The 24,362-nt window shown below is 43.2% G+C and overlaps 1 protein-coding gene across 16 annotated transcripts; it reads left to right on the forward strand.

The window, feature by feature from the left end:
• Window positions 1–480: 480 nt before the first annotated feature.
• Window positions 481–21,792, forward strand: LOC118362516 (protein NLRC3-like). 16 transcript variants are annotated; one of them, XM_052486222.1, is made up of 16 exons: window positions 481–635; window positions 1,096–1,181; window positions 4,085–4,218; window positions 4,365–4,481; window positions 4,599–4,712; window positions 4,830–4,943; window positions 5,062–5,175; window positions 5,294–5,407; window positions 5,526–5,633; window positions 10,592–10,676; window positions 11,172–11,400; window positions 17,181–18,987; window positions 19,281–19,454; window positions 19,588–19,761; window positions 19,947–19,993; window positions 20,149–21,792. In XM_052486222.1, exons 3-16 carry the CDS (start codon window positions 4,115–4,117, stop codon window positions 20,685–20,687), a joined length of 3,840 nt encoding a protein of 1,279 aa, XP_052342182.1. In that variant the 5' UTR covers window positions 481–635; window positions 1,096–1,181; window positions 4,085–4,114; the 3' UTR covers window positions 20,688–21,792. The 16 variants fall into 16 exon arrangements, with proteins under 16 accessions (XP_052342182.1, XP_035598800.1, XP_052342196.1 ...); XM_052486221.1 differs by lacking the exon at window positions 481–635 and having other exon boundaries at window positions 971–1,181; XM_052486225.1 differs by lacking the exons at window positions 481–635; window positions 4,599–4,712 and having other exon boundaries at window positions 966–1,181.
• The last annotated feature ends 2,570 nt before the right edge of the window (window positions 21,793–24,362 follow it).

The raw sequence follows: 24,362 nt of genomic DNA on the forward strand, positions 1-24,362 counted from the left end.
CAATAAAGTGTTTCTTATCATTCAACGAGAGACGACTCGTTTTCATTTAGAAATGATGCACCAAACATCGTAGTTTGATTTAAAATTGCGCGACTAATATCTCCTAGCCAAAAACATGAAAATGAATAACAGATGTCTTGAGTTATTTTAGATTAATGCTGAGTAATCGGGGAAGCATATACTGGCTACGGCTTCTCAAAATGGACAAACAGAACTGAAGCATGCTGACGCCGTTAGGCGGTGCTACTATATTTTCGGATATGTTATGTAGAATACTGTTATTATGATTGTACCAGTAAAATGAAATTGCGTTCGTTCTAGCTTGTGGTGTGGATAATTTTGATGTTTATGACAAAAACGTAATGTAGTAATGACTACATATATATATATATATATGCAGTGGTAGAGCCAGGGTGAACTTTCCCCTTCTATCTATCCATAGTCAAATTACCTAACCTGTACCCGCGCACATTGACTCGACACATTGACCCTGTATATAGCCTCGCTGTTGTTATGTACTTTTCTTGTTACTTTTTGATTTGATTAAAAAAAACTAGTTTATTTAGTAAATATTTTCTTAACTCTATTTATTGAACTTCGTTGTTAGTTAAGGGCTTGTAAGTAGGCATTTCACGGTAAGTTCTACTACACCTGTTGTATTCGGCGCATGTGACAAATACAATTTTATTTAATTTGACAAAAACTGTAGTATAGAGCATGTTAGCTTAACCTTCCCCTAATAAACCTAACATTAACACATAACCCCTAGCTAACATTACCCACAACAAATTGAAATTCGTAAGAAATAAGTTTAGCAAATTCTGAACATATTCTACGAATTGCAATTCATAACATGGCATACGAAATGGATGATGGAAATCCACAAATTAATATATACCATACAAAATGTAACATATACTATTTGGATTGTTCCAGATTTACTTTACTATGTTACGTCTACCCCTGAGTCCAGGTTGGGACGGTTCACCAGTAAAATTTGAAGAATTAGCATTCATGGTTGAAATGTAAAATGGTTCGGGTTACTAACTACAATCCGCAGCCTCTGACTATTTTTTAAATGTTCCATTCCACTAGGGCCTATGTTTGATAACGTGCGCCCATAGAAACACATTCATTTGGAAAGTGAAACTTCACTCGAAGACGCATTAGATCGATGAAAGGTAGGCTTTAAAATACGTTTTAATATTAAAACCGTCGATGTTTGTTGCTGCAGAACTGCACTCTATGGGTGTGGGGTTTATATGGACAGATACTTTACCTTCAGTGTATGACAAGAAGAGATACAAATAACTCCGATTGTAAAACGACTTCTCTTTTGAGTTATATATATGGCTAATATAGACTGTCGAAGTCATTTTGTAGATGTCCATTTCTAAAATAACAGCGAATATCACTTGGTCTTAAAGCTGTAATAACTTTTTGGACGATGACCAAATCCACATATAAATGGGAGTTATACATCTGCAGTTGCTATTTATAGCATGTAAATCTTGGTGGGGCAAAAAAGTGGGATGCATGCCAGCAAAGCCACAACACATTAATTGCAGTATAACGGTGCCCACGAACTGTTAGGGCCTACATAAAGCTGTCCCAACATCTTAGCACTGCAACACCTGGCTATATGCGGAGCCTTGTCTGGCAGCGAAACAGTTCATTCAGCCTCATTTACTCCTTTTTTAAAAAACATAGCTGATATGGTTGACTTGCCTAAACAAATGTGGTTTCTAATGACAATTGAGATGTACAAACTATGGCATAAGGGGACGACAAGCGGATAAGAGGCATCTGTAATTTCGATTAAGACATTAATGAGCGAGCTAGGACGGACGTAACGTTACTCAATAACTATTTGTTTAGCCCTTTTGAAATATACAGCGACAGAATTCAGAACATGGGCCGTTCTTACAGTGTTCTCCCTGTACACCAAGTCAGAACTGGAAGTGGATACCTCCCACGGAAGGTCGGGGGTTGTCCTTTTTCCTCTCCTTTCTACCTCATGCGCATGCCTGGAAGAGAGGCGGCAGGGTAGGCATGCCTGGAAGAGAGGCGGCAGGGTAGCCTAGTGGTTAGAGCGTTGGACTAGTAACCGGAAGGTTGTGAGTTCAAACCCCCGAGCTGACAAGGTACAAATCTGTCGTTCTGCCCCTGAACAGGCAGTTAACCCACTAGGCTGTCATTGAAAATAAGAATTTGTTCTTAACTGACTTGCCTGGTTAAATAAAGCCCCTGCGCGCATCTGGCACTCCCCCATTGGAGCGGTTATCCACACTGGCACGGCTGGGTACCTCTTCGTGTACACAGGACACTGTCACCTCCTCATCTCCCGGTTTCCCCTCTCTTGTGAGCCACTGCGGTTGGGCCAGGGTCACCATGCTGCCAGAGTCCAGCAGAGCACTGGCATCGATGCCATTGATTCGTACAGGAACCACCAGAGGGGCTGTCTGTGTGTGCCCAACAGGAGGTGACTTAACTCGCCATTCGGGTTACCCCGGAGCTGGGGAGCCCGGGAAGCTCCACGCTACTTGGTGCCTCTGATCTAGGTCCAGCAGCGGATGTCGGCGTCGGTTCAGGTCGCCCTCCCGCTTCACAGCCTCGGCTGGTTCCATCCGGGCTGGTTCCATCCGGGCTTCAGCTCCTGTGCTTTTCTTCCCCCTCCCCGTGTCCACTCTCTCATCCCGGGCCCCTTTCAGCAGGTCCTGGGTGTTCTGGTGGGTTTCCACCACTGTCAGCAATTCCTCCAGGCTCTGGGGCTTCTGCATGCTCTCTGACTTTATCTCATATGGGAGGGCCTGACGGTATCGATCCAGGACGACCTTATCGATTATTGGGAGGGATGGTACGTCGGTCCGTAGCCAACCCTTGGTCAGGGGCACCAGTTCGCTCATCTGAGCACGGGGGGATACGGTGGAGTCAAAGGCCCAGTCATGGACCAGTTGTGCATGGTGTGCGAGGCTGAATCCATAACGCATTTCACATTTGAATCCCTCATGATTTGCTGCCTGTTTGGCGTTCAAGTCGAAGTAGGCCTTCTGGGCCTTCCCGGAGAGATAGGGTGCCAAAAGGCTGGCCCACTTGGGCTCGGGCCATCCTTCCCTCTGCACCGTCCTCTCGAAGGTGCACAAATACTCAAATATTTCCACATCATCTTCCTCCATTAACTTAACCAGGAACTAATTCGGGCTAGACTCCTCAGCCATCCCATCCTTCATCTGGGCTACATCTGCTACCAGTCTGAGGTTTTGTTGGTGCTGTTCCTCCAGTGCTCGCTCCTGGAGAGCCTGTTGCTTCTGCTCGCTGAGGATAAACTGAGCCACCAGTTCCTCCATGGTAATCTTTGTACTCTCGACCGCACGGCACCCAAAGCTACTGAGATGTCCACATTCTCCACCATATGTGGTAATCCGTGGGGTGTTGGGTTGAGCGTGCAAAGATTAACACAGAGACAGGGAGGTTCTAGTCAGAAAACACGACTTGACTAGGCAACAAAATAAACATAACAAAATAACGTAGGTTTGGCTCGGTCGTTCTTCTCAGGGTCTGCTCCGTGTCTGTCTCTGTTTTTCCTTGCGGTGTGCCACGGTGCTCCCTTTATGTGGCCTGCACACTCCCGTAATGACCTCTACTTGGAGCCATCAGTATCGGGGTACCCAGCCCATGTACTCCCAGCAGAGGGAGCCAGCGTTGCAGCATGTACCTCCCCTCTATCACCAAGAGGGTGACCTCCCGGGATACCACAATGTATATTTGTAGCTAAACAGGTGGGGCTCTGCCACAACAATACAACGAGAATGGCCGTCCTTAACTAGGCTCTACAGAACGAGTGCCTTGCTGTGACAGTGATTGGTGAAAAGGTCATTTATGCATAGCAGCTCTGTTGCAGTGATTTTCTGTGCTGTTTTCACATTCCTTTGTGTAAGCCTTAAGGTGGTGTAAGCTACAGTTATTTGCCATACCTAACATACTGTAATGCACCCAGTCAGAACACTCTCAGTACAAGTTTTCTTGATTTATTTTCCAGGCTGCCCTGAATCTCATGTTACTTGTTCCCTTTCTTTTTCTTCAGCAAAACAGAGAGGGGAGCACTGCCTGTAAAATGAGTCTCTCTGGGGAGAAAGAGAGGAGTGACACTGCTTCTAAAAGGAGTCTTTCTGGGGACAGAGAGGAGGGGGCCACTGCCTCCACCAATGTAACAGAAAGGTGAGTAAAAAAGAGATGGTGTTATCTTGTGTATCCATCTCAAAGCTCAGCAGTGATAATATGCAGGGATGGAAATTAAATTAGCCTGTATTTTTCAGAGTGTGCTAAACTAGCTTGTCTGAAGATCTGTCTTTGTTGTGTTAAAGCCCAATCCAGAAGGAGAGACCTGTCTCCCCTGTACCCAGCTGTCTGTCCATGAAGAGTGACAAGTCAATGGGGCATCCCATAGAGTTCCAGAGGAGAGATGTTTCTACTGATCACAAGTTTGTGTTTGATGATTTCCTCGACCCTCTCCTTTTTACCATGTTGTGAAACTAGCAGAATATGTACTTATTCTGAACATAGTTTTAACAGCTCTGATTACTATGTCCTTTCAACAGGAACCAGATGGAGAGACCAGACACCTCTACACCCAGCTGTCTGTCCATGAAGAGTGACAAGTCAATGGGGCATCCCATAGAGTTCCAGAGGAGAGATGTTTCTACTGATCACAAGTTTGTGTTTGATGATTTCCTCGACCCTCTCCTTTTTACCATGTTGTGAAACTAGCAGAATATGTACTTATTCTGAACATAGTTTTAACAGCTCTGATTACTATGTCCTTTCAACAGGAACCAGATGGAGAGACCAGACACCTCTACACCCAGCTGTCTGTCCATGAAGAGTGACAAGTCAATGGGGCATCCCATAGAGTTCCAGAGGAGAGATGTTTCTACTGATCACAAGTTTGTGTTTGATGATTTCCTCGACTCTCTCCTTTTTACCATGTTGTGAAACTAGCAGAATATGTACTTATTCTGAACATAGTTTTAACTGCTCTGATTACTGTGTTCCTTTCAACAGGAACCAGATGGAGAGACCAGACTCCTCTACACCCAGCTGTCTGTCCATGAAGAGTGACAAGTCAATGGGGCATCCCATAGAGTTCCAGAGGAGAGATGTTTCTACTGATCACAAGTTTGTGTTTGATGATTTCCTCGACCCTCTCCTTTTTACCATGTTGTGAAACTAGCAGAATATGTACTTATTCTGAACATAGTTTTAACAGCTCTGATTACTGTGTTCCTTTCAACAGGAACCAGATGGAGAGACCAGACTCCTCTACACCCAGCTGTCTGTCCATGAAGAGTGACAAGTCAATGGGGCATCCCATAGAGTTCCAGAGGAGAGATGTTTCTACTGATCACAAGTTTGTGTTTGATGATTTCCTCGACCCTCTCCTTTTTACCATGTTGTGAAACTAGCAGAATATGTACTTATTCTGAACATAGTTTTAACAGCTCTGATTACTGTGTTCCTTTCAACAGGAACCAGATGGAGAGACCAGACTCCTCTACACCCAGCTGTCTGTCCATGAAGAGTGTCAAGTCTATCGGTCATCCAATAGAGTTCAGAGACATCACCATAAGACAACGGTAAGTGATCTCAGAGACCTGTTGTGGTGTTCGGTGGTCCAGGAAGCGTAAACTGAAAATGTCAACATCATTATATTGATAATTGTATTAACATGAACAATATGTGATTCAAAACATGTAAAAGTTGCACATCTTGGGTAATTTCCCGTGTTTCACCTTACTTTTGTTTCACACTGTTGCACAGAACTTTTTCCTTGCATCTGCTTAAGAACCAACATGTTACCTTCACTGATCCGGAGGAACCTCGCAATGAATAAACATGATTTATCATGATATTCTCAGTTACTATAATATGTTTTTGCGGCTGTATTTAGCCTTTAAGGGCTGTATTGCTTTTGCCTACTTTTGTATAATGACAGCACAATGTTTGCTAGACCAGCTCTCAAAACAATCAAGCTCCTGGCAAGCTAAATAAAGCGCTGTTCTGGCATCTGAAAAAAATATATATTTTGTATGTTTCAACAGCTTTTTATCTTGTATTATTTCAGGATTCCTTCGGTCACATTTATTTTTTTATTTTTTTCACCTTTATTTAACCAGGTAAGCTAGTTGAGAACAAGTTCTCATTTACAACTGCGTCCTGGCCAAGATAAAGCAAAACAGTGCGACAAAAACAATAACACAGAGTTACACATGGAATAAACAAGCGTACAGTCGATAACACAATATAAATAAATAAAGTCTATACAGTGTGTGCAAATGGTGTGAGGAGGTAAGGTAATAAATAGACCATAGTAGCGAAGTAATTACAATTTAGCAAATTAACACTGGAGTGATAGATGAGGAGATGATGATGTGCAAGTGGAAATACTGTTGTGCAAAAGAGCAGAAAAGTAAATAAAAACAATATGGGGATGAGGTAGGTAGATTGGGTGGGCTATTTACAGATGGGCTATGTACAGCTGCAGCGATCGGTTAGCTCCTCAGATAGCTGATGTTTAAAGTTAGTGAGGGAAATATAAGTCTCCAGTTTCAGCGATTTTTGCAATTTGTTCCAGTCATTGCTAGTAGAGAACTGGAAGGAAAGGTGTTGGCTTTGGGGATGACCCGTGCAATATACCAGCTGGAGCACGTGCTACGGGTGGGTGTTGTTATCGTGACCAGTGAGCTGAGATAAGTCGGATCTTTACCAATCATAGACTTATAGATAACCTGGAGCCAGTGATTCTGGCGATGAATATGTAGCGAGGGCCAGCCGGCAAGAGCATACAGGTTGCAGTGGTTGGCGGTATATGGGGCTTTGGTGACAAAACGGATGGCACTGTGATAGACTGCATCCAGTTTGCTGAGTAGAGTGTTGGAAGCTATTTTGTAAATGACATCGCCGAAGTCAAGGATCAGTAGGATAGTCAGTTTTATGAGGGTATGTTTGGCGGTGTGAGTGAAGGAGGCTTTGTTGCGAAATAGGAAGCCGATTTTAGATTTAATTTTGGATTGTAGGTGTTTGATATGAGTCTGGAAGGAGAATTTACAGTCTAGCTAGACACCTAGGTATTTGTAGTTGTCCACATATTCTAAGTCAGAACCGTCCAGAGTAGTGATGCTAGTCGGTAGGGCGGGTGCGGGCAGAAAATGGTTTTACTAGCGCTTAAGAGCAGTTGGAGGCCACGGAAGGAGTGTTGTATGGCATTGAAGCTCGTTTCGAAGTTAGTTAACCCAGTGTCCAAAGAAGGGCCAGATGTATACAGAATGGTGTCGTCTGCATAGAGGTGGATCAGGGAATCACCCGCAGCAAGAGCGACATCATTGATATATACAGAGAAGAGAGTCGGCCCAAGAATTGAATCCTGTGGCAACCCCATAGAGACTGCCAGAGGCCCGGACAACAGGCCCTCCGATTTGACACACTGAACTCTATCAGAGAAGTAGTTGGTGAACCAGGCGAGGCAGTCATTTGAGAATCTAATGCTGTTGAGTCTGCCGATAAGAATACGGTGATTGACAGAGTCGAAAGCCTTGGCCAGACTATTCGATGCTAGTGCAGTCCGCCACAGGATGTTTTTGTGCTGGTCAAGGGAAGTCAGGTCTGGAGTGAACCATAGCTGTTCTTAGTTCTACATTTTTTGAAAGGGGCATGCTTATTTCTGATGGTGAGGAAATTACTTTTAAAGAACGACCAGGCATCCTCGACTGACGGGATGAGGTCAATATCCTTCCAGGATACCCGGGCCAGGTCGATTAGAAAGGCCTGCTTGCAGAACTGTTTTAGGGACTGTTTGACAGTGATGAGGGGTGGTCGTTAGACCGCGGACCAATAGCGGATGCAGGCAATGAGGCAGTAATCGCTGAGATCCTGATTGAAAACAGCAGAGGTGTATTTGGAGGGCAGGTTGGTCAGGATAATATCTATGAGGGTGCCCATGTTTACGGATTTAGGGTTGTACCTGGTGGGTTCCTTGATAATTTGTGTGAGATTGAGGGTATCTATTTTAGATTGTAGGACTGCCGGGGTGTTAAGTATATCCCAGTTTAGGTCACCTACCAGAACGAACTCTGAAGATAGATGGGGGGCAATCAATTCACATATGGTGTCCAGGGCACAGCTGGGAGCTGAGGGGGTCTATAACAGGCGGCAACAGTGAGAGACTTACTTCTGGAGAGACAATTGTTTTAATTAGAAGAGAACTCTTTGGGCAAAGACCTGGAAAGTATGACAGAACTTTGCAGGGTATCTCTGGAGTAGATTGCAACTCCTCCCCCTTTGGCAGTTCTATCTTGACAGAAAATGTTGTAGTTGGGTATGGAAATCTCAGAATTTTTGGTGGCCTTCCTAAGCCAGGATTCAGACACGGCAAGGACATCAGGGTTGGTGGAGTGTGCTAAAGCAGTGAGTAAAACAAATGTAGGGAGGAGGCTTCTGATGTTAACATGCATGAAACCAAGGCTTTTTTTGGTTACAGAAGTCAACAAATGAGAGTGCCTGGGGACACGCAGGGCCTGGGTTAACCTTCACATCACTTGAGGAACAAAGGAGGAGTGGATGAGGGTATGGCTAATGGCTATCAAAACTGGTTGTCTAGTGAGTTGGGGACAGAGAATAAAAGGAGCCGATTTCTGGGCATGGTAGAATAGATTCAGGGCATAATGTACAGACAGGGGTATGGTGGGGTGCGGGTACAGTGGAGGTAGGCCCAGGCACCGAGTGATAAGAGAGGTTGCATTCCTGGACGTGCTAGTTATGCTGGGTAAGGTCACCGCATGTGTGGGAGGTGGGACAAAGGAGGTATCTGAGGCATGTTGAGTGGGACTAAGGGGCTCCGCAGTAAACTAAACTAAAGTGTACAAGGCATATTGACATTTGAGAGAGACATAAAGTGAGGCATAAAGCAATCACAGGTGTTGATTGGGAGAGCTAGCTAAGACAACAATGGGTAAGACAACAACAGCTAATCAGCTAAGACAACAACAACGGGTAAAATGGCGATGAATGGGCAGAGAGGGTCGGTTAACTACACACAGGGCCTGAGCCAACTGATAAACAAAAAATAAACAAAATGGAGTTCCCTGATTAATGAACATTCCAGCAGGCATCAGCTATGTAGCCAAGTGATCATAAGGTCCAGTGAACAGGGAAGCCGGGTACAGGGTAGTCGTTACTAAGCTGGCACGTGGGAGACAGCATTTAAAGTTAGCAGGCCGGGGTAAGTAGAGGCGTCTGCTCCGACATCCGGCAAAGGCCGGTTGAGGGCACAGCGGATGGAGTAACGTCGGCGGACCAGTCATGGTGGTGTGGCGGGGCGCCGTGTCGACAAAGGGTCCAGGCCAGATGGCGAAAGAGGTATTGTAGTTGTAGTAATTTTGTTTGCTAGCCGGGAGATGCAGTTAGCTCGCTAGCTTCGGGGCAGGGGCGTTAGCCACTATAGCCACTCGGTAGCAGCTAGCTAGCAGCGATGATCCGATGCAAAGCTTACGGCAAGGATCCGGTGGAGTAGTGGATTCTAGCCGTGTTGGGGTAGAGTCCGGGAGGCATCGGCTGTGTAGCCGAGTGATCACAGAGTAGTCCGGGAGGTGGGCCTGGCACAGGGCTAGCTTCGGGGCTGGGTCACTCGGTGGCAGCTAGCTAGCTGTGATGATCAGGACTAATGGTCCAGGGTTTACGGCAGGAATCCGGCATTGTAGTGGAGAAAACAGTCCGATACTGGCAGCCTGGCAAGTATTATTCAGGCTTAAAAAAACGGCTGGTGTCTGTGCAGAAGGTAAAGGCCGCTAGCAGTGGCTAACATTGACTAAATAGCTAGTAGCTAATTAGCTGGTTAGCTGATGGCTAGCTGGTTAGCTTCTGATGGCTAGCTTCTGATGGAGGTTCTGGCTATAAGGTCTAAAAATGAGCGGATCCGTGTCACATTAGGTGAGGCGGGTTACCGGAAGGTATATTTAATTTTAAAATGGAAAAGAGATTGAAAATAAATTTGAAATATATACAAAAAATACGGAGGAGAAAAAAAGTACACGAGAGGACGACAAACCACGTCTGCACTGCTACGCCATCTTTGATTGGACAGATTGTACATGCGCTGCTTTCTGCAAGCACGGACAACGGAACATATGTAACAATTGTAACCAAGATGTAACATGGCAACCTAATTAACTTTGCTATGGGAAATAACCCAAAACAATTTCAAATATGTACATTTTAATTCATAAGGTCAAACTATTCATCTTAATAAAATTATCTACATAATGATGTTGACATGTTTTGCTTCCTGGACTATAAAACACCTATTCTGTAGCCTTTTATGGTGGGTGGACTATTTATGTAACACAAAAATTATTTTTACCGGGTGGGTGATTTCCTTCTGGACATCTATGGTCATCAGCCAGGGAACCAACACTGCTCAATACTTTTCTCCTTGTACATCTATTGGTGGCGGAGAGGTGCCGGGGGTGTCTCTCTGCCACCCCCTGTAGCTGGCCTTCCTTCAGTTGTTGTAAAGTGAAATCTCATGTTTTGTCCACAGAGACAAAAAGGAGAGATCAGAGTCAGAAGTTCCCAGTGGTCAGTCTTCCCAGAGTCATCAAACAGACCTGTCTTCCATATTCAGGGTGGGCTGGCTTATGTCTCACATGTGTTATTCGGCAGTGTTTAATCTACTTCCCCAGAGTCAGATGAACTCGTGGATACCATTTTTATGTCTCGGCATGCAGTTTGAAGGAATTTGCTAACGTTAGCGCAATTGCTAACTAGTGTTAGCACAATGGCTGGAAGTCTGTGGTAACTGCTAGCATGCTAGTAGATACCATAGACTTCGTCATTGCGCTAATACTAGTTAGCATTGGCACGCAAAACTACCTCTAACTTCCTTCATACTGGATGCAGAGACATAAAAGGGCTTCATTCAAAATCCCAAAGTATCTCATTAACATATAATGTATTTTTGGTTGCATATCAAATTTTATTTCTCACATGCGCCGAATACAACCTTACCGTGAAATGCTTACTTACAATTTCCCTTACTTTCCCAACCTCAGTATTTTGTATTATATCTTTGTATTCATATACATACTGTATTGGTTTTCACACCCTTTGATCCATTTCAGTTGGTTGAAAAAAATGCCATTGCTTTGGTAAAACGGGAGCTGAAGAAGTTCAAGAAGATTCTGTGTCCAGATCTCCCAGAATGCTTTGAGAGTCAGACACAGGATAAGGAATTGGTGGACGCTGAAGATGTGGAGCAGGAGAGCATTCCCAGAGAGGGGGCGCTGAAGATCACACTGCACATTTTGAGGAAAATGAACCAGAAGGAGCTTGCTGACACACTGGAGAACAGTAAGAGGTTCCTGGCTTTATTCCTTAAAGGGGAAGTTCACCCCAAAATACTTCTGGACCATTTATAATGCTTGCCTGGCTTTTTGTCAGTAGGGGAGAGTGGGGTTGAGCCTTTTTTTTTTATTCAACATCACTCTGTCGAGGGAAATATAGTATTATTTTTAATAAAGAGATATACATATATTTCAGGATTGTGTGTATCCCTGGAAATAATCAGAATTAATTTAAACATTACGGTTCTGAAAACATAGCTTGTCCAAAAAAAGTGATCTCTGGGTATGGGGTAAGTTGATCCACGGGACAGGGTAAGTTAAGCTCCTACACATTTCTGTACTGAATGGAATATTACCAGAACCTTTTAAAAACCATGTGTATCTTTATTTCTGAAACACAATTATTTGTTTGTCTTTTTAATAATTTTAAGAATCTTTCAAAACATGCTTAACACCTCACAAACATTTGGTACTTTAAAAAAAACACTTAACATAGGCCAGGTCCTGTTGTTACCTCATATCCCAGTGATAATACATTGCATGGCCATTGGCTCAACTTACACTAAGGCATACATTTTGACTATACTAGCCCCATACAGCTACAACGGTGCACTTTCATGTTAGGTGTAAGAACGCATATTGAAGCTTATAGAGACTCCAACTGATGTATAGAACAATCTTAAAATGATCTACTTTGTTTTAGATGCAAGCATCAGGAAACCTCTAACGCAATAAATTCAATTGACATGGTGATTGTTTTTCAAATCACCTAACTTGCTTACCACTTTTTCCATGTGGTTTCTTCCTTCACAAATCAAATGTATTTATATAGCCCTTCGTACATCAGCTGATATCTCAAAGTGATGTACAGAAACCCAGCCTAAAACCCCAAACAGCAAGCAATGCAGGTGTAGAAGCACGGTGGCTAGGAAAAACTCCCTAGAAAGGCCAAAATCTAGGAAGAAACCTATAGAGGAACCAGGCTATGAGGGGTGGCCAGTCCTCTTCTGGCTGTGCCGGGTGGAGATTATAACAGAACATGGCCAAGATGTTCAAATGTTCATAAATGACCAGCATGGTCAAATAATAATAATCACAGGCAGAACAGTTGAAACTGGAGCAGCAGCACGGCCAGGTGGACTGGGGACAGCAAGGAGTCATCATGCTAGGTAGTCCTGAGGCATGATGCTAGGGCTCAGGTCCTCCTCCGAGAGAGAGAGAATTAGAGAGAGCATACTTAAATTCACACAGGACACCGGATAAGACAGGAGAAGTACTCCAGATATAACAAACCGACCCTAGCCCCCTGACACAAACTACTGAAGCATAAATACTGGAGGCTGAGACAGGAGGGGTCAGGAGACACTGTGGCCCCATCCGATGATACCCCCGGACAGGGCCAAACAGGAAGGATATAACCCCACCCACTTTGCCAAAGCACAGCCCCCACACCTCTAGAGGGATATATTCAACCACCAACTTACCATCCTGAGACAAGGCCGAGTATAGCCCACAAAGATCTCCGCCACGGCACAACCCAAGGGGGGGCACCAACCCAGACAGGAAGATCACATCAGTGACTCAAACCACTTAAGTGACGCACCCCTCCTAGGGACGGCATGAAAGGGCACCAGTAAGCCAGTGATTCAGCCCCTGTAATAGGGTTAGAGGCAGAGAATCCCAGTAGAAAGAGGGGAACCGGCCAGGCAGAGACAGCAAGGGCAGTTCGTTGCTCCAGAGCCTTTCCGTTCACCTTCACACTCCCGGGCCAGACTACACTCAATCATATGACCCACTGAAGAGATGAGTCTTCAGTAAAGACTTAAAGGATGAGACCGAGTTTGTGTCTCTCACATGGGTAGGCAGACCATTCCATAAAAATGGAGCTCTATCGGAGAAAGCCCTGCCTCCAGCTGTTTGCCTAGAAATTCTAGGGACAATTAGGAGGCCTGCGTCTTGTGACCATAGCGTACGTGTAGGTATGTACGGCAGGACCAAATCAGAGAGATGGGTAGGAGCAAGCCCATGTAATTCTTTGTAGGTTTGCAGTAAAACCTTCAAATCAGCCCTTGCCTTGACAGGAAGCCAGTGTAGGGAGGCTAGCACTGGAGTAATATGATTTTAAAAATTGGTTCAAGTCAGGATTCTAGCAGCCGTATTTAGCACTAACTTAAGTTTATTTAGTGCTTTATCCGGGTAGCCGGAAAGTAGAGCATTGCAGTAGTCTAACCTATAAGTAACAAAAGCATGGATTAATTTTTCTGCATCATTTCTGGACAGAAAGTTTCTGATTTTTGCAATGTTATGTAGATGGAAAAAAGCTGTCCTTGAAACAGTCTTGATATGTTCGTCAAAAGAGAGATCAGGGTCCAGAGTAACACCGAGGTCCTTCAGTTTTATTTGAGACGACTGTACAACCATTAAGATTAATTGTCAGATTCAACAGAAAATCTCTTTGTTTCTTGGGACCTAGTTTGTCCGAGTTTAAAAGTAGAAAGTTTGCAGCCATCCACTTCCTTATGTCTGAAACACAGGCTTCTAGAGAGGGCAATTTTGGGGCTTCACCATGTTTCATTGAAATGTACAGCTGTGTGTCATCCGCATAGCAGTGAAAGTTAACATTGTGCTTTCGAATGACATCCCCAAGAGGTAAAATATATAGTGAAAACAATAGTGGTCCTAAAATGGAACCTTGAGGAACACCGAAATTTACAGTTGATTTGTCAGAGGACAAACCATTCACAGAGACAAACTGATACCTTCCCGGCAGATAATATCTAAACCAGGCCAGAACTTGTCTGTGTAGACCAATTTGGGTTTCCAATCTCTCCAAAAGAATGTGGTGATCGATGGTATCAAAAGCAGCACTAAGGTCTAGGAGCACGAGGACAGATGCAAAGCCTCGGTCTGATGCCATTAAAATGTCATTAAGCACCTTCACAAGTGCAGTCTCAGTGCTATGATGGTGTCTAAAACCAGACTGAAGCATTTCATATATTTTGTTTGTCTTCAGGGAGGCAGTGAGTTGCTGCGCAACAGCCTTTTCTAAAATCTTTGAGATTCGATATAGGCTGATAGTTTTTTATATTTTCTGGATCAAGCTTTGGCTTTTTCAAGAGAGGCTTTATTACTGCCACTTTTAGTGAGTTTGGTACACATCCGGTGGATAGAGAGCCGTTTATTATGTTCAACATAGGAGGGCCAAGCACAGGAAGCAGCTCTTTCAGTAGTTTAGTTGCAATAGTGTCCAGTATGCAGCTTGAAGGTTTAGAGGCCATTATTATTTTCAACATTATGTCAACAAATATAGTACTAAAACACTTGTCTCTCTTGATCCTAGGGCCTGGCAGAGTTGTGCAGACTCAGGACAACTGAGCTTTGAAGGAATACGCGAGTCCATAATTTGCTTTCTAATAATCATGATCTTTTCCTCAAAGAAGTTCATGAATTTATTACTGCTGAAGTGAAAGCCATCCTCTCTTGGGGAATGCTGCTTTTTAGTTAGCTTTGCGACAGTATCAAAAAGGAATTTCGGATTGTTTTTATTTTCCTCAATTATGTTGGAAAAATAGGATGATCGAGCAGCAGTAAGGGCTCTTCGAGTGCACTATCTTTCCAAGCTAGTCGGAAGACTTCCAGTTTGGTGTGGCGCCATTTCCGTTCCAATTTTCTGGAAGCTTGCTTCAGAGCATGGGTATTTTCTGTGTACCAGGGAGTTAGTTTCTTATGAGAAAGATGTTTAGTTTTTAGGGGTGAAACTTCATCTTAGGTGGTTAACTGATTTTTGTCCTCTGACGTCCTTGGGTAGACAGAGGCAGTCTGGAAGGACATCAAGGAATCTATGTGTTGTCTGTGAATTTATAGCACGACTTTTGATGTTCCTTGGTTGGGGTCTGAGCAGATTATTTGTTGCAATTGCAAACGTAATAAAATGGTGGTCCAGGATTATGAGGAAAAACAATAAGATCCACAACATTTATTCCATGGGACAAAACTAGGTCCAGAGCATGACTGTGACGGTGAGTAGGTCCAGAGACATGTTGGACAAAACCCACTGAGTCGATGATGGCTCCGAAAGCCTTTTGGAGTGGGTCTGTGGACTTTTCATTTTGAATATTAAAGTCAACAAAAATTAGAATATTATCTGCTATGACTACAAGCAGATAATATTCACAGACTGAAATTATCACAGACTCCATGAAATCTTCCCTAAATATTTGGTCAAATTTATTCATTTTTGCATATGGTTTCCTAGAAACAAGGGTGTCTCAACTTCCCCCTTTGGCTCAACTTACCCCCCACCACAGGTCCATTGCTTTGGTATGTAGTTGTCTGTGTTTTTATATCAAGATGGTACATTTCCGAAATGACCTAAAATGCATTAAAAGCTGTGTGTATTTATTGTTGCATAAACAACGATTGGTGTCTCGGGATTGAATTGCCAAAAAAGTATGTTTTTTAATGTAAAAAGGTTATTGATTATTTTGGGACTGGTTGAAACCGGGTTCTGTTCACACACTAAAAAATGCTGGGTTGTTTGGTTGACCCAACAGCTGGGTTGCAGGCATTGGGTCATTTATTATTATTTTTTAAACAGCTTGGCTATTGATGCTGGGTTATTGAGATATGGATTGTATAGTTATTTTTGACCACCCGTGAGAGTAGATGTCATTCCAGTTCATCTGTTCTGTTATCTGTTCTGTTGTATTGTTCAGGTTGAACACTGATACACTTGTTTAAGGCTCATTAAAGCTTAAAAACTATGTTGGGATATGCAAATATTCATGTTATGAATTTTATATTATAATATGCAAAAAAAATATTAAAAGAAAATAGAAATTTGCAGTGTATATACATAACATGATGAACAGGAATGACTTTAACTGGTGGCCAAAAATAATGATCTGAAAGCCACCTCCCTAATAGGCCACGCCTCCTGAAAAGAACCTAAGGATTACAGCTGATTGTTAAAAATAAACCAACTAATGAAAATTGAAAAAAAGTGTCTGATCCTTAAGAGGTTATTAAATTAACCCATGTTTGGGTAATCCAAACAACCCTAAATGCTTGGTTGTTCACACAACCCAACTGGCTAGGTCAAAATAACTGTGTGTGTTCTCTCCAATATTTACCCAGCACTGGGTTACCGAATAACCCAAAATGGGTTGTTTTTAACCCAGCATTTTTTGGGGGGGTTTACCGTCTTTCCACTATGGATGGAAAATATGCAACCATTCAAGGTACAGTAGGTTGCTAGCAAGCTAAATTGCTAACACCTGTAGTCACTACAATGTAATTTATAACGTTATTCGTTTGCCATTCGGCGAGCTACTGTAGCTTGTGATGTATTTGGCTTGCTACAGTAACGTTATCCTGTCCTACTGACAGTTTTTTTTTGTTCTTTGCTTTGTGATGAAAGTCCCTTTTCCATTACTTATATAATACTAATAAGCAGTCCTGACCTAGGTCCCGACTCATTGTGCGTATTAATCTACTTCCTGGATTTCAATACAAAAATAACAAAATAAATTGTCAAATATTTGCCTACTGAAATAAGTTAGCAGAAAAATTATGTAGAGAAAGTCATTAAAATGACTATTGCAGTCATGGGATGGGATGGGGGGGGGGGCAAAAGGGCCCAGAAGTGTTTTTGGGTGAACTTCCCCTTTTAATACTCCATTTTCTTTTTACATGTTTTTCTCAATGAAGAGAATAGGTTATCATAAATGTCCACTTGATTCTCAACCCTTTACTAAGGTAAAACATGAGTGATGTCTGCATTTTCAGGTCTTCGAGGTGAGCTTGCTGTGTGTCAAAATAAACTCAAATCCAATCTGAAGAGGAAATGTGAATGTGTGTTTGAGGGGATAGCTAAACAAGGAAACCCAACTCTTCTCAACAAGATCTACACAGAGCTCTACATCACAGAGGGTGGAAGTGGAGAGGTCAATAAAGAACACGAGGTGAGACAGATTGAGACAACATCCAAGAGACCAGCAGCACAAGAAAAAGCAATCAAATGCAATGACATCTTTGAATCCTTACCTGGACAAGACAAACATATCAGAACTGTGTTGACGAAGGGAGTCGCTGGCATCGGGAAAACGATCTCTGTGCAGAAGTTCATTCTGGACTGGGCTGAAGGAAGAGCAAATCACAATATCCAATTAATCTTTCCTCTACCTTTTCGGGAGCTAAATTTGATGAAAGATAAGAAATACAGCTTGATGGAACTTCTTCATCACTTTTTCAATGAAACCGCAGAATCTGAAATCTCTAACTTTGACAAATGCAAGGTTCTGTTTGCCTTTGATGGTCTTGATGAGTGTCGACTTCCTCTAGACTTCAACAACGAGGGCTGTTGTGATGTCACAGAATCAACCTCAGTGGACGTGCTGCTGACAAACCTAATCAAGGGCAATCTGCTTCCCTCTGCTCTCCTCTGGATAACCTCCAGACCTGCAGCTGCCAATCAGATCCCACCTGAGTATGTTGACCAGGTGACAGAGGTACGAGGTTTCAGTGACCCACAGAAGGAGGAGTACTTCAAGAAGAGATTCAGTGATGTGAACCTGGCCAGCAGAATCATCACACACATGAAGACATCAAGGAGCCTCTACATCATGTGCCACATACCAGTCTTCAGTTGGATCTCTGCCACAGTTCTAGAGAAACTGTTGGAAGCACAGAGTGGAGAGATGCCCAAGACTCTGACTGAAATGTACAACCACTTCCTGATCTGCAACATACTGCGCAAAACACAGAAATATCCAGAGGGACCAGAGAAAGCTGAGACAGATTCACAGATGAAAGCAGATGCAGAGATGATTCTAAAACTGGGGAAACTAGCCTTTCAACAGCTGGAGAAAGGCAATCTGATCTTCTATGAGGAAGACCTGAGAGAGTGTAGCATCGATGTCACAGAAGCTTCAGTGTACTCGGGAGTGTGCACACAGATCTTCAGAGAGGAGAGTGGGCTGTACCAGGAGAAGGTGTACTGCTTTGTGCATCTGAGCATCCAGGAGTTTCTTGCTGCTGTGTATGTGTTTGTCACATTCAACAATGACAATGTAAATCTAATGGCAGAACCTGAAACCACTACCAGAATACTTCAGATGTCTGAAGACACGTCTGCAACCATCCTCCACAAGAGTGCTGTTGACAAGGCCTTACAGAGTGGGAATGGACACCTGGACCTGTTCCTCCGCTTCCTTCTCGGCCTCTCAATGGAGTCTAATCACACTCACTTACTAGACCTATTGATACAGACAAGAAACAGCTCACAGACCAATGAGGAAACAGTCAAATACATCAAGGAGAAGATCAGGCAAAATCCCTCTCCAGAGAGGTGCATCAATCTGTTTCACTGTCTGAACGAACTGAATGACCATTCTCTAGTGGAAGAGATCCAAAGCTACCTGAGCTCAGGAAGTCTCTCAGAAGCCAAACTCTCACCTGCACAGTGGTCAGCTCTGGTTTTTGTGTTACTGACTTCAGAAGAGGAGCTGGAGGTGTTTGACCTGAAGAAATACTCCAAATCAGAGGAAGGTCTTCTTAGGCTGCTGCCAGTGGTCAAAGCCTCCAGTACTGCTCTGTAAGTATACATCTATGAAACAATATTTTGTTTTAAAATAGAGACAGATTTCATAAGGTATCTGAGAAAGTAGTTTTGTTTGGCAGATATTTTAATGTAAACTAGACATACTAGAGGTCCACATTTGAGTACCACATTTGATCTCAAGAGGAGTAGGTAGGGTAGTACTCCTTTAAAGTGACATTGTATTATTTCCATTAAGATAGCTGAAAAACCACAGCAAGGGGATATTAACATGTGACTGGAACTTTAAAAGCGTGATATGGTGTTGTTTTCGTATTCCCATTGTGTAGGCTGAATGGATGCAACCTTACAGAGCGATGCTGTGAACCATTAGCCTCACTTCTCAGCTCAACCTCTTCACAGCTGAGAGTGCTTGACTTGACTGACAACAACCTGAAAGATTCTGGAGTGAAGCTGCTCTCTGCTGGACTGGAGAGTCCACACTGTAAACTAGAGAAACTGAGGTCAGTACTTCTCCCATTTGTACATAAATGAACATAACCTTGATGTGTAGCAGCCTTTCACATGGCATGGATAATATTTGGGATGTCACAGAAACAATAGGTCTATTTCTAAGAGTGACAAGTCTTTTTGCAGGTTGTCATTCTGTGTGGTCACAGAGGAAGGCTGTGCGTCATTGGCTTCAGCTCTGAGAACAAACCCCTCCCATCTGAAAGAGCTGGACCTGAGCTACAATCACCCAGGCGATTTCGGAGTGAAACTGCTCACTGCTGTACGAGGGGATCCAAACTGCAGACTGAAGAAACTCAGGTAGAAATGTAATTGATGTTAATCATAAAACTTAAGTTGATGAATGTACTTTTTTGACACAACTACTGCGAACAATTGTATGATATTGAAAGATATCTTTTGTATTTTTGAATAGACAAAACATACCCTATGATTCTAATGGTGTCTCACACCCTAAAATATGGTGGTGTTCTGATTTGTCACAGCGTGGACCATAATGAAGAGTGTTATTTGAAATCAGCACTCAAGAAATGTAAGTCTTGGTTGCAGTGAAGAATGACTACATTTGAAGTCTTGAAATTTGGGCAAAACTCTTAACCTTACCTCTTCCAGTTTTTATTCTACCTATTCAGATTTGAGGTGCAAATCTGTTGTCTTACTTTAAATGTGTATTTGTGTCTCTATCAGATGCCTGTGAGTTGACCCTGGACCCCAACACAGCACACAATGACATGACTCTATCTGAGAAGAACAGGAAAGTGACACGGCTTGAAGATGAGCAGTCGTATCCTTATCACCCAGAGAGGTTTCTGTTCTGGAAACAAGTGCTGTGCAAAGAGCGTCTGACTGGGCGCTGTTACTGGGAGGTGGAGTGGAGAGGCCTAGAGGCTCACATAGGAGTGGCTTACCATGGACTTGACAGGCAAGGACGGGGTGATGAGTGTGGGCTTGGATACAATGAAAATTCCTGGGCTCTCAGTTGTTATAAAAACTACTTCACTACCAGGCATGATAAGACTCCCACTACCATTCCTATCCCTCCTTCCAGCACCAACAGAGTAGGAGTGTATCTGGACTGGTCAGCCGGCACTCTGTCCTTCTATAGTGTCTCCTCTGACACACTGACTCACCTGCACACATTCCACACCACATTCATTGAGCCACTCTACCTAGGAATTCGGCTTTGGTGTCATGATTCCGCAGTGTCCCTGTGCCAGATAGAATAGCCTGTTCCTACAGTCTTTCAAGGTGAGGGACTCTAAGCAACGACACACGGAAAATGGCGGACGGAAGACAGGGTGGTGCGGCAGGTGCCGCTTCTCATTCGAATGCTGTAATTTTATCTAAACCATCAGGTGTATGCCGATCCCAGCTAAGTAACTCATGCAAAGAGTTAAAGCGCAATTATGTGTTTTATCTACCGTACTCTGCCATGATTGTCAGTTATGTAGCTGCTCTACTGATAATCTCAGTGCGTCCTTGCTGGGATGACACAATCAGTCTACTACCGGAGAATATCAACACCAAACACATTGGTTCACCGTTCCACGGGAGCGGACAGTACACAGCATACCATAATGTTCTGAATAATGGCCAAGTCTACCTCGCTCCTTATTCTACTGAACCGCTTAGGCGTAACAAACACAAGTCCAATATTTATCGGAAACTACCTGTTCACTACCCTCCTGCTCTCCGGGGATGTACAACTCAATCCTGGGCCCAATATCACCGAGCCAGTGATACGCACCGGAGTGGAGAGCGATGGATGGCCTCGTCCACTGGTCGTCGCCGCTGTGGAGGTGGGTGAGTGCTATGGTCCTATGGTTTCTCTCGACTCACCCGGCTCCAGGATAGATTTTGACTCTTCAAACATACCAGAGTCGCTATATGCGATCCCTGACTCTGCTTCTGGTACGCAAGCTATTTTAATTAGTTCCCCGCATCCAGTGCAGGCGGGAGGGATTGTTAATTGCGCTACCAAACTGCCCCTAATCAAAACAGCCTAAACCCACCCGTCAGAAAACACAGAAAATGTAACTTTTTTCAATGTGTCAATCACTCTCGAGTCATCTGGGACCCACGAGCTAAGCCCAAGGGACTACTAGGGGGGCACTTGAACATTCGTAGTGTCATTCCAAAAAGTGATCAAAATTCAACATCTACTCACAGACTCCAACCTTGACTTTCTCTGCCTCTCAGAGACATGGCTCCATAAACACTCTCCATATGCTGCTTTGATTGTGCCTGGCTACAATGTTTTCAGGAGAGACAGGATTGAAGGAAGAGGGGGTGTGATGATTTACATTAAAGAACATATCCGATGTAAACAAATTGAGTGGTCATGTGATAATGAACTAGAAAGTATCGGCCTGAATGTTACACTGATTCCCCAAATGTCTTTTACCCTCATTGGAATGTATAGACCACCTTCCACCAAAAGTGTGTTTTTTGATCAGTTTAATACCATGCTTAGGGAATGTGATTTTGGAAAAGAGGGAGATTTTAACATTAATTATGAAGACAAGTGTTGTAGGAAAACCCTCAAACGGATCACTAATACCTTTGACCTTACACAGCTAGTTAAAGGGCCAACCAGGGTGACTTGTTGCTCTAAAACACAGATTGATTTGGTGTTCAGTAATAAACCAGAGAGAGTGACTAAATCATTCAATATGGTTACTGGGCTGTCTGATCATAATCTGACACTTATAGCCAGAAAGCTGTCTAAGAGCAGGTTTAACCTCTCTACTGTTAGAAAGCCGGATCAACTCAGAATACCTAAGAGTGAATTAAACTATTTTGAAAAAGCAATTAAGGGAATAAACTGGAATGATCTCTTGTCCTATACAGACGTGGAAGCTGATAGTCAGGTTTTTCTATCTACAATAAACCTGGCCAAAAGAGCACTCTTCCTTGGCTAAATGGAGAAATCTGGAAATTGATGAAAGAACGAGATTATGCTCTAAAAATAGCCCTAAAATCTAAATTAGAGCATGATAGACGTAGGTTTACCATGTTGAGAAATAAAGTGATGAAAGAAATCAAACAGGCCAAGGCAAACCTTTTTATTAACATAATTGGTGTAGCAAAGGGAAATTCTAAATTGATATGGGAGAATCTAAAAAAGTTAACAGGGAAAGACCATAGTAACACTGCAAAAAGACTAGAAATCATGGTGAATAAAAATCTAACACAGGATGCAGTCGAAATAGCAATAGCCTTCAATTCCTACTTTATTGACTCTGTCAGGGTACTGACACAGAACCCCTCCACTGGTTTCTTGGGCTCAGTGCTAGTGAATGACACTCAACCTGTCTTCATCATAAGGGAGTTTTCTGAGTCAAAGGTGAACAAGGTGATTAGCTCACTAAAGAACTCTAAAGCCAAAGATGTGTTTGGATGGACTCTACCTTTCTTAAAAACTACAAAGAGTCACTCATTGGCCCCATTACTAAGGTCACCAACACATCTATTGGTCTCAGTGTGTTTCCAAGGGTATGGAAGTCGGCCATAATAACGGCCATCTTTAAATCAGGCGACCCTGCTGACGTGAGTAACTACAGGCCCATTAGTATACTACCTGTGGTGTCAAAGGTTGTTGAAAAGTGTATAGCAGAACAACTGATTGCCCACCTCAACAACAGCCCCTTCACATTACACTCCATGCAGTTTGGCTTCAGAGCGAAACACTCCACAGAAACGGCCAACTGCTTTCTTCTGGAAAATGTGAAGTCCAAGATGGACAAAGGGGGTGCTGTTGGGGCTGTGTTTCTGGACCTACAAAATTGTCCAAGTTCAACTTTTCCCCTGATGCCTTGAGATGGATGAAATCATACCTTGAAGGCAGAACTCAGTGTGTCAGAGTGAGCAATGAGCTGTCGCCCACTCGTAGCTATGATGTGGGCGTGCCCCAAGGGTCAATACTGGGGCCCCTCCTGTTCAGCCTGTACATTAATGATCTGCCTTCTGTCTGTACTGGGTCTGAAGTTCAAATGTATGCAGATGATACAGTGATATATGTGCATGCAAAGAGCAAACAACAAGCTGCACAAGAACTCACTACTGTAATGGTCCAGGTTACAAAGTTGCTCAGTGACTCGTGTTTGCATCTTAATGTGAAAAAAACTGTTTGCATGTTCTTCACAAAGAGGGCAACAGATGCTACTGAGCCAGATGTCTATGTGTCAGGGGAGAAGCTCCAGGTGGTATCCGATTTTAAGTACCGTGGCATCATACTTGATTCCAACCTCTCTTTTAAAAAGCATGTGAAAAAGGTAATTCAAATAACTAAATTCAACCTAGCTAATTTCCGATTTATACGAAATTGTTTGACTACAGAGGTAGCAAAACTGTACTTCAACTCTATGATACTCCCCCACTTAACATACTGCTTGACTAGTTGGGCCCAAGCTTGCTGTACAACATTAAAACCTATTCGGTCTGTCTACAAACAGGCTCTCAAAGTGCTTGATAGGAAGCCCAATAGCCATCATCATTGTCACATCCTTAGAAAGCATGAGCTCTTGAGTTGGGAAAATCTTGTGCAATACCGGCACTTTTACTGAAACGTTAATTAATGTGCACTGTCCCTGTAAAAATAAAAAATAAAATAAAAAACGAACTAACTAAACTCCTACAGTCCTCTCCCTGCCCATCTTTAGAGTCCCTGCCCAGTAAGTCCCCAGCACACCTCCCCCTTGAAAATCCATAACATTTTCCTTCTCCAGAAGTTCCAGCTAGCCAGGCTAATGTTAGTTAGCTAATTCATTTGCTAGCTATCATACAGTAGGCGTATATTAATAATTATATATTTAATATAAGTAGACATGCTCTCATAATTGACTAGTTCATATGAAGCAACCACAAGCTACCGATGGCTGAAAACACAATCATCGCGGGAC

Source organism: Oncorhynchus keta, chromosome 29 (assembly GCF_023373465.1).
Source record: "Oncorhynchus keta strain PuntledgeMale-10-30-2019 chromosome 29, Oket_V2, whole genome shotgun sequence".
In the NCBI taxonomy this organism is placed as follows: Eukaryota; Metazoa; Chordata; class Actinopteri; order Salmoniformes; family Salmonidae; genus Oncorhynchus; species Oncorhynchus keta.

Excerpts from the sequence above, each read along its gene's own strand:
- LOC118362516 (XM_052486222.1), top strand. The coding sequence starts at position 4,115 with ATGAGTCTCTCTGGGGAGAAAGAGAGGAGTGACACTGCTTCTAAAAGG. Across the intron at positions 10,677-11,171 it reads ACCTGTCTTCCATATTCAGG|TTGGTTGAAAAAAATGCCAT; the intron begins GTGGGCTGGCTT and ends GATCCATTTCAG. Across the intron at positions 11,401-17,180 it reads TGCTGACACACTGGAGAACA|GTCTTCGAGGTGAGCTTGCT; the intron begins GTAAGAGGTTCC and ends CTGCATTTTCAG.